This window comes from Ovis aries, chromosome 2 (genome assembly GCF_016772045.2).
Source record: "Ovis aries strain OAR_USU_Benz2616 breed Rambouillet chromosome 2, ARS-UI_Ramb_v3.0, whole genome shotgun sequence".
NCBI lineage: Eukaryota > Metazoa > Chordata > Mammalia > Artiodactyla > Bovidae > Ovis > Ovis aries.
In genome coordinates, this window is record NC_056055.1 from 52,004,583 (window position 1) to 52,024,593 (window position 20,011).

General features: G+C 38.1%; 1 protein-coding gene across 1 annotated transcript in view; it reads right to left on the reverse strand.

Moving 5' to 3' along the window:
• The window catches only part of MELK (maternal embryonic leucine zipper kinase), a 71,392-nt gene that overhangs the window by 17,276 nt on the left and 34,105 nt on the right, over window positions 1-20,011 (reverse strand). The window contains exons 10-13 of the mRNA XM_027964414.3: window positions 19,755-19,853; window positions 14,134-14,220; window positions 7,042-7,170; window positions 2,602-2,724 (exon numbers count right to left, since the gene is read on the reverse strand). Of these exons, the coding sequence (XP_027820215.2) occupies window positions 2,602-2,724; window positions 7,042-7,170; window positions 14,134-14,220; window positions 19,755-19,853 (438 nt within the window). The remainder of the gene's footprint in view (window positions 1-2,601; window positions 2,725-7,041; window positions 7,171-14,133; window positions 14,221-19,754; window positions 19,854-20,011) is intronic.

Sequence of the window (20,011 nt, forward strand, 5' to 3'; positions counted from 1 at the left end):
TGAAACTCCAGTACTTTGGCCACCTCATGCGAAGAGTTGACTCACTAGAAAAGACTCTGATGCTGGGAGGGATTGGGGGCAGGTGGAGAAGGGGACAACAGAGGATGAGATGGCTAAATGGCATCACTGACTCGATGGACATGAGTCTGAGTGAACTCCGGGAGTTAGTGATGGACAGGGAGGCCTGGCGTGCTGCGACTCATGGGGTCGCAAAGAGTCGGACACGACTGAGTGACTGAACTGAACTGAAAGGCATGAGAATTGGAAATAAAGTGACAAAACTATCATTCACAGCTGATTTTTCATAATATGTGAGAGAATATATAAAGTATAAGAATTTAAGAGTTTATGAAAGCTGTTGAATTTAAGATCAATACACAAAAATCAATTTCTTATCTATACACCAGTATTAGACAGAAAATGTGACTTTAAAAAGCCTAACATTCCCAATAGCAATAAAAAATAAAAGTACTCAGGAATAAATCTAGTAAAAGATATGTAAGATCTTTTGGGAGAAATTTATAAAATTTTATCGAAAGCACTTCACTAAAATCTAATAAAAAGCAAGGTATACTATGTCTACAGATGAGGGGTTTCAGAGTACAGACCTCAATTTTTTCCCAAATTGAATCTTAGAACCAATGTAATTTCAATTTTTAAGTGTATGTAAAGTTATAAATTTATCAAAATGACTCTAATATGTACATAGAAACGCAAAGGAACAAGAAATAGCCAAGATATCCCTATAGAAGCCTAAGATGGGAGGAAACGGGCCATCCAGATAAAAGAAATATTATAAAACTGAAGAGGTAAGACAGATGGTATTGGTGCAAATAAACCAATGAAACAAAATATTTCTCAGAAGCAGACATACATATAACAACTTGACATCTGACAAAAGTGCCACTGTGAATCAGTGCAGAAAGACTGCACTTTATAATGGTGCTGGCACAACTGGTTATAAGAGGAAGAATTGATTCCCGACCTCACACCATGTAAGAGAATTAATTCTCCATAGATTAAAGATTTAAATGTGAAAGGAAAAGCTTTAAAACTTGAGAAGCAATATGTGTGAATGCATTTATAACTTTTGGAGAATGATTTCTTTTAAAAGATACAAAAGTTACAAGCCATAAAGAAAAATACTGACAGCTCATTAAAATTAATGACTCCTGCCATCAAAGTAAAAAGGCAAGTGACAAACTCAGATAAGATACCTGTACACCTGCAATACACAACCACCAAAGGGTCAGAATTAAACTTAGAATTGCCTCCATACCACAAGAGAAAAGAAACAATCCGAAAGAAAAACAGGCAAAAGACACAAAAAAATCATTTCATAAAACAGGAAAAAAAGATTGGCTGATCAACATATGAAAAGATATAAACGTAATCAAAAAAGTACAAATTAAAACCACACTGAGTCTGATTTTTGAAAGATTTATCCAAATATATAATCTTTTTAACATTACTCATTTATTAGAAAGATCCTTTATCCTATGATTTGCTTAAACTCTTAAATAAATTGCACTTTAAAAGACTGTAAGTAATCCATCTAAAAAAATCAAGTTATACACATCAGTGTTGGTTACTATGCAGAGAGAATGTCATTGTGTATAGTTTCATGTAATCTGTGATAAATGTTCAGCTGTATTTTTTATTAAAATAAACTGTGTCAAGGAAAAAAAAAAACCACACTGAGGTATCACTTCACATTCATCAGATTAGAAAATATTAAATACAAAAAATATCAAGTATTGATAAGTTTGTGGAACAGGGACATTTAAATTATACCTCATTCTGTATCATGCATTGAACCTGGGCTGGCGACTCGTTTCATATATGATATTATACATGTTTCAATGCCATTCTCCCAAATCATCCCACCCTCTTCCTCTCCCACAGAGTCCAAAAGACTGTTCTATACATCTGTGTCTCTTTTGCTGTCTCGCATACAGGGTTATAGTTACCATCTTTCTAAATTCCATATATATGTGTTAGTATACTGTATTGGTGTTTTTCTTTCTGGATTACTTCACTCTGTATAATAGGTTCCAGTTTCATTCACCTCATTAGAACTGACTCAAATGTATTCTTTTTAATGGCTGAGTAATACTCCATTGTGTGTATATACCACAGCTTTCTTACCCATTCATTCATCTGCTGATGGACATTTAGGTTGCTTCCATGTCCTTATGGCAAAACCAATACAATATTGTAAAGTAATGAACCTCCAATTAAAATAAATATAAATAAATAAATACATAAATAAAATACAAACAATAAAATGAAAGAAAACCAGTAAGATAATAAAAATGTCTTCTACCAGAAAAAATAAAAAAATTTTCCCTCATTCTGTAAACAGGAGGGGAGAGGAAGAAAGGAAAAAAAAGAGAAGTAAAGTACTCCAAAATGAAAAGAATTCAACTTGGAAATAACTGGCTTCCTTTGATTTATACCCCAACAATCTCCTGTTAATATTTTCAATGGTTTAGGAATTCATGAAATTTGCAAGCACAAATTAGATCTCATGTTATATAGCTTAGATATTTTTTATAATTGAGATAACATATTTTACTTTAAATAATAAAAATAACCAACCTGTGGTGTTTGTGGAGTAGCCGCACCTCTTGATGAAATGTCTTCACACCAGTCATAGTTTATTAATCCAGCCACATAATTTTCATCACTGGTGATCATATCTTCTAGACTCAGATTCTTCAACTATTCAAAAACAGAAGAACTCAGAAAACAATGCCACCATGATTCAGTTTTTAAGGGTCTATTACAGGCACAGGGCAAGGCCCTGGAAGCAGAAACAAATGAGAGACAGTATATAGAAGGAGCTCACATCCAAAACTGAAAACAAGAAGTCAAAAGTCTTTAATTCCAATTATTAGATAGGAGAATCTCTGACTCTCAAACAAGATGCCTTGGAATGTTCTTATGTTATATGGCTAAGTAGCTTATCATTATCAGAAAATCACTACAACACCAGACAAATGACTCCTTTGCAAATCCACAAATAAGAAGCTCTCTGACAAAGTAGAAAATGGAAGGGACTCTGAAATAGAGGTTTCTTGGTTGAAAGAACATACTGAGTAGTTAGCAATTTCCACTAGGAATAAATTAGCCTTATGAAACATCTCCTGGAGATAAGATATTTGGGATCCTATGCTAGTAATACCACCAGAGTCACTTATTTTCTTTCATTCTTCCTCCTCAATAAACTGTCTGTGCTCAGTTGCTCAGGCATGTCTGACTCTTTGCAACCCCATGGACTGCAGCCTGCCCGGTTCCTCTGTCCATGGCATTCCCCAGGCAAGAATAGTAAAGTGGGGATCAAACCTGCATCTCCTGCAGCGGTAGGCGGCTTCTTTACCACTGACTGAGCCACTTGGGAAGCTAAATAAACTAGGAATATACTAGATATACCCTAAATTCTAAGACTATGCAGTATAGCTGGGTTTTTTATTTTTCTTTCCTTCAACATCTATTTAGCCTGGCCAGGCAACTGTACTTGAATTTCTTACACCCCAAAAATCCCTTCTTTTCTAATTCAAGGACAAATTTTCTCATATCTAAACTATTCAGGCAGACAATACAATCCCCACCACTAGTCCTTCCACCCTCTTAACCAGGGATGACAGAGCTCTCCAGGGTTGTCAATTACCATCAACTAGACTGAGTGATTTCACTTTCACTTTTCACTTTCATGGATTGGAGAAGGAAATGGCAACCCACTCCAGTATTCTTGCCTGGAGAATCTTAGGAACGGGGAGCCTGGTAGGTTGCTGTCTATGGGGTCGCACAGAGTCGGACACAACTGAAGCGACTTAGCAGCAGTAGCAGCAGAACTAGTTACATGGAGTGCTAGGCTGAGAAAAACACTAAGTCTAGGCTCAGTGGGGAGAAGCACAGTATTGTATGAATGAGGGCTACAGTAGGGAGTAAAAGCACATACACATCCCTGACTGAATAATCCTATATACAAATGGATGAATTCTGAACATCAGTCAAGTTGGTGATTTGTCGTTGTCATAGCTTGCTCAAAAATCCAGTTTCCCATTACCTAGAGCATAAAGTCTAACCCTCTGATCTGGCCTTTCAAGGTTCTCTACAATCTAGCTTTCAGCTACCCTTCCAGATCACCCATTCTCTCTCCCTCTCTTACTTTTCGCCCTTGAACTCTATTTTAACCAAACAAATCTAATCATTGTCAAAAGAATACATCAAGCACATTTAGGAGACTGAGTTTTTACTAATTCCATTTATTTTGCCCTAAATTCTGTGTTCCTTCTTTTCACTTTCCTAAACTTAACAATGGATCCAGTTTGAATCACCCATAGTGATCACTCCCATGCTCCATAAAGCCCTTATCACACATCTCTAGTGCCTACATGGCACCCACCATCTGCTATGATGTTGTGTTATTTATACGTGTCTTGCCTCATCTTATCTGTTAGACAGCAAGCATTCTCCTTCATACAGACTGTTTCCTAAGAGCTAGCACAGGGCCTGAAAATGCTAATGATGTTGAAAATATGTGGCCTTTTTGTGGTTCTCAGATCAGATTGTATTATCATTTCACTCAAAGTGTCATCCATTGATTAATAGTGCAGAATTACTTTTTTTATAAAGAACACTCTAGAGGAAAAAGAGTGATTCTATCAAGGAGGAGAATAGCAGAAAGACTATATAGCTTGCTTCAAGCCTTAGTGAGTTGCATAAAGATCAGGGAGAAAAAAAAAAAAAACAAAATTTGGTTTCTACTTCATTTCTTGTCATTAAAAACTCTCTTTATTGGCTATAAAAATTGACTCAATAATATAAATGCCCAAATAATTAAATTATTGGGTAAATGCTCATTAGATGGAAGATTAAATACCTTCCCAGATCATTTTTCCTTGGATACTCTATGACTCATATAAGCACATCAATTGAGACTAGGCCAATCCAGATATAAGAAAATCTAACGGCTCAGGAAAATGTCTAAGACCTTTTAACTAGGGTGTCATAAACTCAAAAACCTAGGGAGTTCCCTGGCAGTCCAGTGTGGTTAGGATTCTGCACTTTCACTGCTGAGGGCCTGGGTTCAATCCCTGGTCAGGGAGCTAGGATCCTGCATGCCACACAGTAGAGCCAAAAAATAAAAAATAAATGAAATTAAGCTGAGGTTTATTCGAAGTATGGAGGTATCTAACATCTCTCTGCAATTACCTTGATCAGAATCAAAGTTTATGTTTTTGTGTCCTCCTGAACCCAAAGGTACCAACTTGAGTATCAGACTTTAGAGAGTTTGCTCTGTGAGCAGGATGAGGGATGGGACGGTTCATGGAGTCAGCAGGTTAAAGATCTACCTGGGCATGGGATATTCACCAACCCAGTATAACTCTCTGAGAAAAGACTAGAAAAACAGCTCACCCTTTGCTGTCCACCTGAAACTATCACAACATTGTAAATAGGCTATATTCCAATACAAAACTAAAATGTTTTTAAAAAGAAAAACAGCCCAGCAGTAAGATTATCTCACTTCAGAGATTTCTTCACACAACAGCCCCTTATACTAACACTTTTCAGTTTTTAATTTGGTCAAAAGACCAACTAGGGAGAGAAGGGAGACAAGTTAGGTCTCTCAGGGACAAAAGAACCACTATACGTGCGGTACATGATTGACAAGCACCAAAAGAGAGATCTACATGAGTTGTTAAAGGAATTGCCAGGGCTGGGGATATGGGTGGATTCAACAAAAGATTAGGAAAGGGGTAGCATCTGAAGATTTTTAAAACACAGCTTTGATACCTAAAGAAAAAAATATCTGGGACGCAGGAGGGAGACTCAAGAGGGAGGGGACATATGTACACTTATGGCTCATTAACATTGTTGTATGGCAGAAACCAATACAACATTGTAAGGCAATTATCCTCCAATTAAAAAAAAAATCACTGCACTCACATAATCATTTGGGCTATACTAGATTCCAGGCTTCCCAGGTGGCACAGTGGTAAAGAATTTGCCTGCCAATGCAGGAGATACGAGAGATGCAGGTTCAATCCCAAAGAGAAGAAGATCCCCTGGAAGAGGAAACAGCAACCCACTCCAGTATTCTCGTCCAGGAAATCCCATGGACAGAGGAGCCTGGCAGGCTACAGTCTACAGGGTCACAAAGAGTCAAACGCAACTGAGAGGCTGAGCAAACATACTGGATTCCACAAAGAGGGCACACTACCTCTCTCTGAGAATAAAAGAAGTACAGCTTTCTAGTGCTAAAATCATTTAAACTGCAACCTGAACTAATGGAAGGAAGATTATATTACAAAGCTCCACATGCATTCAGCAAAGTATTTGGAAGGCAGAATTTTAAGCCATGGGAAATACAGAGAATCACATAGAAAACAGACTGATGTGAGCACTTAGGAATGACACAGTGCTTCCAAATAGGTAAGGCTTCTCCACCATTCTACACATTCATGACGAAGGAAAATGAGACAAAGACTACAAAATAGAAAAGAATAGTTACAAGTCATACAAGAAATTTGAGTTGCATGAGCTGTATCTAGTATTCAAAACATCCTAAACCCCTAACATAAATGAGTATCAAAATATTCACGGAAACACTTCATTTACATAAAACATATATAATTTGTCCTATAATTTGTCCTAACATAAGATATAAACAAGCATACTAAATAAAATAAAAACTATTTTATCTATAGATGGTAGTAGCTTTATAGATAAATTACATTCTCCTTTAGTTTATCTGTGGCTTAAAATTATTCTACAACAATCAGGAGTTACTTTCATGAGAAAAAAGGAGGAAGGGAGAAATTTTTCTTTTAATGCCAGGCAGACATTCAAAATTTTAGCATTCAGGCTCAGAATTTCTCATTTCCCTTAACAAAAATATTTAAATCATAAAATGCCTTGTCTCCGGGGCCTCGACATCAGCAAAGTTAACCTTCCTGGTGTGTATTCACTCATGAACAGAGGAAGCACATGGCAAGAGCGGATGGCACTCACACAAAAGGTTCTAACATTCACCTTTATGTTTGTGACTGGCGTTGAGTTGGCCTGTCCATAGGAAGAAAGAAGCCTTAAACGAACCGGTCTCCCCCGAGCCTTCTTGGCTAGGAGCAGAAGGTAAGTAGCTGTGAGGTGATCATACTGCCACTGGAGAAAAGAAAATCGAGTTGTTTAGAAGACTAAACTTGCTTTTGACATCATCTTTATTTTAAATTAATATTTTTCCCCAATGTCATGACATTCAGAGTTTAGAATATTTTTTTAAGCTTTACAAAGCATATAATGAAAAACAGCAATCCCCTACACCATACCCCATACACAATTTCCACTCCCTAAAAGGTACCACTTTTTAACTTTCAGTTATTTTCTAAGTATTTCTAAATCAACTGCTTTTATACAGCTTTCAATTTTGGTTTCATGTCAGATAGTGTCTCTAGCTTTCTTACTATGGAAAAAAGAAATTAGCTCTATTTCAATTCCTTCCTTTTCCCCCAACACATCTCCTTCCTGTATCCTACTATAATTTTATCACAGTTTTTAGTTAAATCACATTTATGTTATTATGATCTTGTAAATAGTCCTTACAACTAAGTAAAGGTAATGTCCAAAATATTTAATTGGTTCCCTGACATCAATCAGAACAGAGGCCAAAAGGTGAGTAGAGTCCTGGGGAACCCCTGCCATGCCAATTATTAAACTTTTTAATTATTGGATGAATGGGAGGTAAATTTTTTGAGATTTTACATGTCTGGTAAATGACTGTATGCTGTTCACACACTTGATTCTGGTTTGGCTGAGTATGGAATTCTAGGTTGACGATAATTTTCACAGCTTCGAAGGCACTGTCCTATGGTCTTCTCACTTTTAGTACAGTTATCAAAAAATCAAGTCTTTCTGATTCCCAAACCTTTGTGTATGACTTTTTGCTTGCTGCCTCTAGAAAATCTGGATCTCCTTTTTCACCCCTAGTTTTCTGGAAGTTTACTAAAATAGGCTTTTGTGCAGATTTATTTTCATCCATTTTGCCAAGCCCTAGTTACTTATACTTTCACTTCTGGAATATTTTTTCTCATACTGTTTCTTTGATGGTTCCGTCCCCTCCTCTGTTTCTTCATTTTCCTGCAGCTTCTATTATGTGTATGTTGGACCTTTCTTACCTTCTCTTCTCTTTGTGCGTATATTTGTCTTTAGGGTCTACCTTTGAAAGATTTCACATTAACTTCATTTTGAAATATGTCTACTGAGCTTTTCATTTCTCTGGTCATATTTTAAATCTTCAAGAGCTATCTCTTAAAATGTTCTTGTTAAGTCATCTTATTCCTATTTCGAAAAAGAAATAGCTTCTCTTATCTCAAAGAATAGTAATTATTGTTTCTTAGCCATTTTCTCCCACTCCCTGCATTATCTGATTTTTTCTGAGTATCTATACTTTTCTTCACTCTCTCCCTGACCCCGTTGTTTTGATCTTTGACTTTCATGTTAGGGGCTGTCCTCAAAGGTCTGGTGGTCTCTGGCTGATGGTCTCTATTTAGAAGCAAAGAGCATACTACACAGCTAAAAGAGTATGTGTACTTTGGGGCAGTTCATTACCTTGGGGGTTTCTCTCTTTCTCCCCAGCCTTTTTCACACCAGGGACTGGTTTTGTGGAAGGCAATTTTTCCCCAGATGGGGGTGAGGGGAGGATGGTTTCTGGATGATTCAAGCACATTACATTTATTGTGCACTTTATTTCTATTATTATTACATTGTGATACATAATGAAATAATTATACAACTCACCATAATGCAGAATCAGATTATCAGGTATTAGATTCTAATAGGTATGCAACCTACATTCCTCACATATGCAGTTCACAGTAGAGTTCACACTCCCATGAGAATCTAATGCTGCTGCTGATCTGACAGGAGGAGCTCGGGCAGTAATGCAAGCGATGGGGAGCAGCTGTAAATACAGATGAAGCTCCAGCCTGCTGCTCACCTCCTGCTGTGTGGGCTGGTTGCTAACAGGCTATGGACCATACCAGTCTGTGGCCCAGGGGTTGGGAAGCCCTGTTTTAAGGTTAACAGGCAGGAAGTTGAACTCCCAACCATTGGTATAATAGGTCTTTTCTCTTAGCTTTTGCCTAGAGATGAGTCTCCCAGTATTTTCCCCAACGCCACTGCAGTTAGGATAAAATCCTGACCCCAGCATTCTCAGAGTTGACTAGGGAAGGGAGTTAGAGATGGTGGTTCACTGTTCAGTAAGGGGACTGTGTGTGTCAATGCGTCCATTTCAGAATGGCTCATCACCCCCACCTGAGCTGCATCTGGTACAAGAGCACATCTTGTTCAGTGTCTCTCCAGTCTTCTGCTGGAGTGGGGGAAACGTTATCACGCAGCACAAGGTAAAGAAAGGGACCTAGAGTCTAATTGCTCCTAATAGGGACTTCCAACCAATCTTCCTGGTTGCCAACCTGCTCACTTCCCTGACTCCAGAGGTTCCTAGGACCTCTGGTTCCTGAGCCTTTCTGGAGATCCAGGGCCCTAACAATTTGCTTACTGCCTTTTCCCACTCCATGCACTTTGCTTTCAGTTTTCTCCAAAATGCTAGGTCAGCTGCCACTTAGCTATTTTATAACTTCTAAAATTTTATCGACATTTCTTTTATCTCCTCTTTCATTGTGAAATGTTTGCCTTTTTATTCCTTTATTACTATTTTAGTGAGGTTTTAGGAGGTGTTGAATATAAACATGTCTGTTCAATCCTCATGAAAAACTCAAAGTTTCTAAATAATGTACTCAAGACTATGAGACTCTCTGCCCTGTGAAAGTGTTAAAATTTAAAACTAAATAATATTTTATGCTATGTATCTCTCAAAAAGGGGTCATGTCTCATATGTCATCTCTCACATGACCCAAAGAGGTCTACTATCACCTCTGATTTTATTAATAAGTTTTATCTGCTAACATTTCAGATAGCCACAACTGTAGTATACACTCTGAAATTCACATAATGGACGTATCAATCTAGTGGAAGAAGTGTAACACTGTGATAAATTATCATGGAACGATGCCTTTCATTCAGATAGGCTGGGGAGAAGAAGGATGGGAAAGGTTTCATGGAGAAGGTACTTGGAAACTGGGTGAAAACTAACTCTCTCCTCTCCAAAGGTTATGTTAAAGGTTTTATTTATTTAACTGTTTATTCATTTATTTATTTGGTCATGCGGCATAGCTTGTAGGATCTTAGTTCCCTGACCAGGTACTGAATTCTACACCCCAGCAATGAAGCACCAAGTCATAATCACTGGATCGCCAGATAATTCCCATGTTAAAGGTTTTTTTTGCACCTTCCACATCTATGGTCTCATGTGTGATAAATGCCTTTTTGAAACTGATGCCATAAACTGATTAGAAACAATGCCATAAACTGATTAGAAACAATGTTTCAGAAATAAGTTGCCACTTGCTTGTCAATGATGGCATAACCCAGGCATTGTAAACAACAATGGGAAAATGATGAGTTTTAGGTGGAGTTTTCTAAACATACCTCAGAGCTTAATAATCATCCTGGAAACTATTTCCCTAGGCAAAAAAAGCATCCTTTTAATAACTTTTTTGCCACAGCTATTGCATACCATTTATTATGATAATATGCACAGGGGAGTTCTGTGTTTAATAACAGATAAATCAATGCATTAGTTACGCTTTCCAGGTGATGTCAATCCTCAAGTCTAACACAACCAATGTCTCTCTTATCTTTTAAGCAGCTCCCTCTTTAGAAAGTCAAATGTCTGAGAGTAAAGCAAAAGGTTTACTTGTTATAAAGAAGGTTCTACTTCCAGGAAATGAAAAACATTTTAAAATCCCCAGTTATTGTTCAAGCAAACCAAATGTTAAAGGACTGCCTGGGCTGAAGACAGGCAGCTACTGGATCAGAGGGTTTGATAAACTGAGGAGCAGCCCAGTCTCCTTTCCCTGACCTTGCTCCTGGGGTATAGCGGTGTCGTCCTGAATTAATTCTCACAACCACACAGGATTATGAGAGACAGTGCAGGGAGAGCTCACGAAAGAGCAACTGCCCGAGAAAATCCTGAGTGCATATTTATTGAGTCTCCTTCTTGGACGAGGAAGTCATGTTGTAAGGCTTTGAAGATAAGGAAGTTTGTTCTACGTGCAGAACACCACCTGCTGAGGCTGACGTGTCAGCCAGGACATCTGTCTTAAGGGCATGAGAAAGAGCATGTAAGGAAAGGGTAAGACAGAACAGTGTCCAGAAAACAGGGTCTTGAGAAAGGAATGACATTTATATTCCTACAGTAGGGCCCTCAATCTTGAAATCTCCGTCACCAGAATACATGAGGCTTTACACCACAGGGGTGAGGGGAAAGGATCTGTCTTAGTCTGGAGGTCCTTGTGTGCACATGGGACCTTCAGTGAAGTTCCCCAACCAGATAACTGGCTGCTCCACAATCCAGAGCCACTCACAGCTGGAAGACGAGGGGGAAAGTGAGGAAAGCAATGAAGTGGAAGCTCTAGCACCACTGGAGGAAATCTCAAGAGGGTTAAAACAAGATGGCTCAAAATCATGACACATGAGAGATTCTCACTTCCAATACAAAAAACAGTTTAAGAATGCTCAGGTAGATAAGTGGTAGTTCCAAAAGTTGAATGTTTGTGAATAATATTGTTTCTCTCTCTTTACACAAAGATCAGTAGCCCCATACCCAGCATGGATCACATTAAACTGATCTCTGTCCTGTCTAGCCAGCCTGAAAAATAACAGCAGAGTGCCCAAGACACCAGAAAAAAAAAAAAAAAAAAGAAATTAACAAACCATGGCTGATCTCAAACCTGGTTTTCCCAAGGCTCTTTAAACTGGAAAGTACCTAGAACCAATGTGAATTCTATGAGACTTCCCAGACCAGGATTTCTCAACTTCAACACTATTGATAATTGACCTGGGTAATTTGTGGCCAGGGCTTACTTTGTGTACTATAGGATATATCGCAGCATCCCTGGCCTCTACCCACCAGGTGATATTGGCATATACACATACCCTAGGTGTGACAACCAAAAATGTCCCTGGAGGGGAAAAATCACTCCCAGTTGAGAACCACTGACTCAGACCAGTGCTTCACGATGAATCACATGGGTTCTACTAAGATGCAGATTCTGATTCAGCAGGTCTGAGGTGCACAAAGTGATGCTGATGCTGCTGGTCATAGATCACACTTTGAAAAGCAAGAATCTAGAGTAGTACCTCCCAACCCCCGTCCACCTACTGCAATCATCTGGGAAGCTTTTAAAAATTCTGATGCTTAGGCCACACCCCAGATCAATGAAATAATTATCTCTGGGGTTGGGATTTAGGCATCAAGATTAAAGTTCCTAGGTGATTCCAATGTTCAGCCAAGGTTTTGAAGAGGTTGCCTACTCATCCCTAGGACTGGAAAATAAGTACAAACAGGCATTTAAGAATGAAGGGAAAGTACACAAGAAGAAAACTATTACTCTCCTCACACATTCTTGACGTTTGTCATACCCAGCTTTCAAGACAACTGAGGTATTTAGAGAGATGTAATACCAGAAAACCATCTCTATCATGCTTCGTTATATTGTTTTATAATTCCTATTTCCATTTCAGCTTCAAGTTTGAAAACTATATGTAGAGACCACATAAAGGACACTATTTTAAAGACTTTTCACCCAAAGATTCTTGAAGTTTTGAGTATGTTACTTTTCAGATTCAGGTTTTAAAGTTTGTAAATCTCCTGCCAAAGTTTTTCTGCATAAAACAACATGATACATGGGATTTGCTTTGAAATGTCTTAGCTAAAAAGGGCAGACAGAGGACAGTGCTGGGATATAGATAAAACTGGCAAAATGTTAATACCTGTTAATTGAAGCTAGAAGATGAGTGCATGGGAAATCATTGTTATTATACTAGTCCCTCTACAGATATTTGAAAATTTCTATAATAACAACTGAAAAAGCAATTTCTTGAATCCAAAATAAAGCTTTCAAGATCATCCCAAAGAAAAAGCCATGTTTATATGAAACTCGTCTATGTGAAAACTTCAAATTTTCACTCTAACAGACGAAGGACCTGGGACTTCCCTGGTGGTCCAGCGGCTAGGGCTCCTGCTCCTAATACAGGGGGCTGGGGTTCAATCCCTGGTCAGGGAACTGGATCCCACATGCCACAACTAAGAGTTCGCATGCTGCAACTAAGACCTGGTGTAGCCAAATAAATAAATACTTAAAAAATAAAAAAGAAGGACCTGACATATCTAGCAGCAGTTCCCAATTCTTGCCATTTCCTTTCATTCCATTGAAAAAGTAAAGTATCACTGTTTTCCAGATATGTTCCATTTGTCTGAAATTGTCTTTCAAAAGACTTACTGTGTCATTCAAAAGAATTCTTTCGTATCTCCTCACTGAAAAAATTTGTGGCTTAGCAAAGTTTTGGTTAGTTCTTAAAAAAAAAAAATCTGCTTAAGGCCTTTACCTTTCAAGTTAGAAAAGAGGAAAAAGCAAACACAATTCATAGGTGATGAAAGACATGGTACTGAACCAGGAGGTAAGCTGGGTGCGATCCCTGCCTGTCATGTCAGACTGTACTCAGAGACAGCCTCTGTTTCCAGGAGAAACTACATATAGGATCTAGTGATTAAGCATCTGAAACAGCTAAAAATGATCCAACACCAGAAATCACATGTATCTGGTTCATAAGGTTGGGGGTGATGTGATGCTAGTGGGATGCTTTCAGGTAAAATGAAAACTGCTTTGTGTTTACCTCATTGCTACAGCAGAATCACACTTCTGTGTTAAAGAATTTAAAGTTGTCAGAATTGGAACTCTGAAAATTCTCTGGATTCATTTGATCTGTTTCTTAATATTTTTTCCTCTGTAATTCTCTTTGTTCAACCTCATTTCTAAAGAGGATATCTAGCAGACATCAGAAAAGAGTTGAAAATATACACAAACATAGACTAAGTGCAATACAGTGTTTTCACCCAGGATAAAATCTTAGGCCTGAAAAATGCTATACTATTTTTAATGTACTGATGAAACAAAAAAAAAGATGAAACAAAAGATAATACTTTCAAATTCATGCTATATTTCTTACCAGTGAAATTAAATCCTCCATAGTTTGCCTGTTGTTTCTGTGATGTACAGAAAGTTCTGTTACGCAATCTTCATCAAGGTGAATAAGCTAGAAAAAATTTTTAACAATTTTATTAACATTAATAAAATATTTATGGTTTTAAAACCTTTCAATTATCATAATTACCTTCTAAAATCAAACACCAACATGTAAAAACAACATGAGTTTGTCAAACTCTTAGGTAAGAATAAACATCCTCCACAATTTTTAGAGATATAAGCAGATAACAATAAGCAGTTCAAGAAGGTGATGAGCTCTCTTTCCTAGCTTTTCATGTCCCCATCATCATCTGATCGACTGCTACAATTCTGCTGGGCAGCTCAGGGACTCTATGCTCCTCCCCTACTGCAAGACAGGGACCGATATTTGCATCAAAGAGCAGTCATCTAGGCATCGAAAACTAGGAGCTGCACAAGAGACTGGGTAAAGAGTGAGTCAGACTTGTAGCATACAGTCTCCCAGGTTATGTTTGGGTTTAGCACAATCCAAGGAGCCCTTCTGATGGTGCCACAGATGCTGCACAAGGCACTGGCCAAGCACAATTGTTAGAAGGAAGAAGTGATACTGCCTCCACACAAACATTATTTTGATTAAGGACAGAAGTGATCCAAGTAGTCTGACCCCTGCAGGATGAGACCTCACCAGAGATGGGACCAAAAATAGGTTCTCAGAACCAAACAAGGATCACTGAGAATGAAAAGGCAGGTAGAGTCTGGCCTGTCCCTCCAACAGGAGTTCAGAAAATCACATAGGAAGAGAATTATAAGGAATGTAATTATGAAGTCATATTTCCAATGTAAGAATTCACTTCACAATAGCCCCAGTAAGTGAGGTTTCACTTTCTACTTAGTCTTCATCTCCAGAACAGCTGGGATGGTTAGCTTCTTCCTCCTAAGATTTGTCTCCTGATTCCTATCCACTGTGAATAGCTACAATCCAACAGCTGACAGACTTTAGAAGTAGATGACCTTGGTTTTAACCATTATATCACAAAAGAACTGTGTGATCTTGAGCATGTTATTACACCACCCTTAGTCTCAGTTTCATCATCTGTAAAATGATGATGAGATGGCACCTGCCATGTAACATATGCAAGCTATGTGGAATACCTAAACAGAGAGGCCCTCAAAAAATGGTTAACTATTTTTACTAACAGTCTTAATTCTATTTCCTCTTTGGTATAAGAGCCTTTCATAAATTTGAATATTCCTATTATCAACAACCTTTCTTCTCCAACCATTCTCTTTTCCAGTCCCTTTAACAACTGTTTCAATGATTAACTCCTCCCACCCATTCTGGTCCTTTCTTTCGGTCACATAGTTCAGGCTGTCACTCATGCTCAAGATCCAAGAGAGGTTTGCCTGGCAGAAGGCAGAGCACTATCATGACCTTCCCTTGTTCTGTGATACCATAGTTGTCACAATAGACTCAAGGGAAAATCATGCTGCCACCATGAAACTACAGGGATGGTACAAACAATGACCTGTATGACTGGCTGGTACCTCACGGGCTATGGAATACTGATGGTTCTAGGAAAGTCAACCACAAAGGTTTATACTGATGGTTCTAGGAAAGTCAACAATGCCACAAGTAAGTTTTCCTTGTAATGGTTTGACTTTAGCAGTTCCCCTAACTGTAGATTCCCACTTAGGAAGAACTCAGAAGCCCAGACACTTTACAACTCAGTTGGGTATCTTCTTGTTGATATCACTGCTCAAGCATGAAAGACAGGATTTCTAGGGTTCCCACCATGATCTTAAGTTACTCTCATAAAAACAAAAACCTCTCCCCCACAACCTCTTGCTCTGTACTTTTACCACAGGGTACGTGGAGGAAAGGAAGGAAGAGTAGGAAGGAGATGCGATCTTCTTTGCTGGGCTCTTGAATTAGAAAGAATGAAAAGAGTGGGCCAAGACACCAAAGTCTGAAAAATACGGTTTCTCAAGTTGGGTTTTTCAAAAAGGTTCAATACTTTAAGTACTCTGAATTCTCAGCCACACACGCTCCAGTCAAATTAAGTACAAAAATGTGTACCAAAAGCTAGCCAATTATTTTGGATTATCCGTGCCTACTACATTTCCTGTTCAGTAGGGCAGAAAATGGAACTGAATATAACTTCTATTTGATATAATACTTGAGTACTACAGCTACGTGTGAAAATGATAAAACATGCATACAGTTACAGAACAACATCTCTACCTTAAATATCCAAGTAAATCTGAATTATTTTTTATAGTTCACCCTTGATGAAAGACAATATTGAGGCAGACAAGTGAATACTTCAAAAAGCAATAATCCCTTATAGCTCTTCTATATATAACTCATTTGATCCCTGCAATAGCTCAGTAAGGCAGACAAAACAGATGAATGACATTACATTCAAAGCACTCTATAAATGACAAAACATAATCCAAACATACAGAAGAGACTGACGTTAGAATACCCACATTAGAGGTGGGAAAATGAAGACTCAGAAAAATTTATGCCATTTGCCCAAGATGGGCATTTTTCACCCTAGCCTAGGGTTCTTCCTACCACACCACAATGCCACCTCTCTGAGACTCTGTTCCAATAGCTATTCCAACAGAGACCAGACAAGTAACGCTCCTCACAAAGGCTACTGCTACACAGAATACAGGACCTGAGTTTCAGCTGTTGACCTGTCAGATCCATTATGTTCTGGAGCCCTTCTGTTTGGGTTAAGATTCTGGTTCTACACTTACTAGTTATTTGACCTTGGGCAAGTTATCTTATGATTCTGTGTTCAACTGCTTCATCTGCAAATGGGGACAATAACAGTATCCACTTCAGAGGGTTTGTATGAGGGTTAAATGAATTAAAAGAGTTAAAAACATAAAGCCCTTAAGGGTAGTATCCTAAGGGCTCTATTATTATACTATAGTACTATAACAGCACACTTTTCTATTATAGTAAACATTCAATATATATGAGCAATTATTATACTAATATGTAAGGGAAATCATATACATTTTCAGAACACTGAAAACCTCAAAATTATGTATCCTACTTTATACAATGCCCCAATTTAAAATAATCTTCGTGCTGTTGAAATCAGAGATTTTCTTCATTTTGGCATCTATTCTATTGCAAACAGTAGCACATCCTCCCCTGTTAAGGATCACGGCCGAGAAGACATGCAGAGCCCTCCCACACATGGAGAAATGATGACCCCCAATGGCTGAACACAGGCATTGGCACCACACATGGTCACCATCCCACAAGGGGCACAGCATAGCTCCCTGGCCCTGCTGCCACACTGCTAGGAGAGCACACGTTCTGCTGTCTGTAGGCTCTCACTTATTAGCATTAAGCTGCTGCTCTAATTGTGTTTGCTCAGTAGATACTGAAGATGTCTTAAAGGGTGAAAGGAAAAAGGGAGAAAAGAAATTTCAGAGACTGACAATCACAGGCGAATCAGGAGGGATTTCAGATCAGGCTGTGTGGTCCTAATAGGGGACAGACTAGTGAGAAGGGGTTAAAAACAAACAGCCTATTTTTCCAAGTATTTATATTTATTGGTGTGATTCTTCCAGAAAGCAAATACCCTACAGCTGTATCAGGTCTACAATGTGGCATGTCTCCAAACTATTCTGTTGACCCATGCACAAACTCCACTTCACTGTAGACATTTTAGATTATCAAAAAATATCCCCAATTATCTGATAAAGCTATTAAAACACTTCTCCTTTAAAGCATTAAAATGTTTTTCTAACTACACACCTGTGTGAGGCTACATTTTCTTCAGATGCTTTAACCAAAACAATGTATTAAAACAGAGTGTAGAAGCAGATGAATACCCAAGTGTCTTCTATTAAGCTAGACTTTAAAGAAATTTTCAAAGACATAGAGCAGTGCCACTCTTCTCACTGTATTTATTTCTTAAATAGTTATGTTTAACTTATTGATTTCCTTGTCTATGAAAAGGGGATAAGAACTGTACCAACTCTGACGCCTACGCCTGCCATACTGGCTCTGGGTTTTGCCTTGTGGCTTGCTTTGGCCAGACATTAGTAAGTACAATGAAAGCAGAGGCTTGAGAAATGCTTGAGTGTTAGGGCTTGCCCACTTTCTTGCTTCTTTTGGAATCCAGCCACCATATCAAGAAGCCCAGAGTAGCCTGCTGGACACAGTGTGACCCAACAAATAACCAGCATAAACAGCTGGGGGGTTTTTTGGCCATGCTATGTCACATGCGGGATCTTAGTTCCTTGACCAGGGATCAAAACCATGCTTCCTGCAATAGAAGCATGGAGTCTTAACCACTGAAGCACCAGGAGAGTCCCAACAGCTGGTCTTTTGAGTGAATCTTACAATCCAGCCGTTAGAGTCACCAGTTGACTGCAGCCACACGAGTGACCTCAGGTAAGACCCACACAAGAACAGCCCAGCTGAGCCTCAAATTACCGATCCACAGAAACTGTAAACTCTTATTGTTTTAAATCACTAAATTTGTTTTTGTTTAATGTAGCAATAGTTCATTAATATACAAAATGTGGCTACCCCTTACATAAAACAAACTGTAAAGATTTACTGTGTAACACAGGGAACTAGTAGTCAATATCTTATAATAACCTATAATGGAAAATAATTTGAAATATATATATATTCATAACTGAATCACTTTGCTGTACATCTAAAACTAACACAATATTTTAAATTAACTATAATTTTTTAAATTACACATATTCTTTAGTAACACATTTTTATCAAGTTCAAACTTCATTTGTTAAAACATATTTTTATAACAGTAATGTAGGAATATTTGTTACTCTAATTGCTTAAACTTGCATAGCACTCTGTGTTAAAGTTCTTTCATATATATATATTAAAGCAGTTCTCGGGGAGTGGTGTGGTCTGCAGACCCCGGAAGATCTCCAATCAAAGCAACATAACAAAACAGAGAATGCAGAAGCAAGTGAGATCCAAGTGCCTCCCTTTAAGCTAAACTTTAAAGAAACTTGCAAAGATGTACAACAATGCTATTCTTCCCACCACATTTATTTTTTAAATAGCCATTTTCCATAAAAGTATTTATTTGTGATAAACTGTAACAGGTATAGTACTGTTACTTTTAAGTGAATCAGTTAATAAATATTTTAATACATTAATATTAAGAGCATAAAGGGGGCCTCAGACTTAAAAGTATGAGAACCACCACAACCTCATAACTACTCTGGGAAGTAGACAAAGAACAGCTTTAACCTACTTTTTACAGACGAACATATAGGCTTGGAAAAGTTAAGTAACCTGCCCAAGATTCTCAGAGCACTGTTCACAATCCTGACTATGCGAGAGACGCCTGGGAGCTTTTTAAAATATCCATTAATTGTTGCGGGAGGAGGCACAGGCACTTTTTAAGGTCCTTGTGATTCTCATGTGCCGGCCTGGTTAGGCATCACTGTCCGAGAGATTGACAGGTGAATGTATAATTCAGTTACAGTCTCCCAAACAGCAATCTGACGAATAAGTCTACAAAATATATTTTCTTTTATACTTAGAACACATCACTGTACATCCTGAATCCACACAAAGTTTTTGGTTTGTTTTGTAATTCTACTCACAGGAGCCTTGCTTTGCCACTCAACAGGACAGTTGTAATCGTGCATGATCCAGGGGTGGTTCAAGAGATTTTTCATAGAAATCCGTTTCTTTGGGTCCACCTAGTGGCCATTGAGAGGTAGCTGGAGATTAACATTTCAAATAACATAGAACACATTTTTCTCCTGAGCACTCAAAATTCATCAGAACAGATGTAAACTTTTATCATCACAAAAATACTGTCAAAGACCTTAAAATGGCCTTGGAATAAATTCTTTTA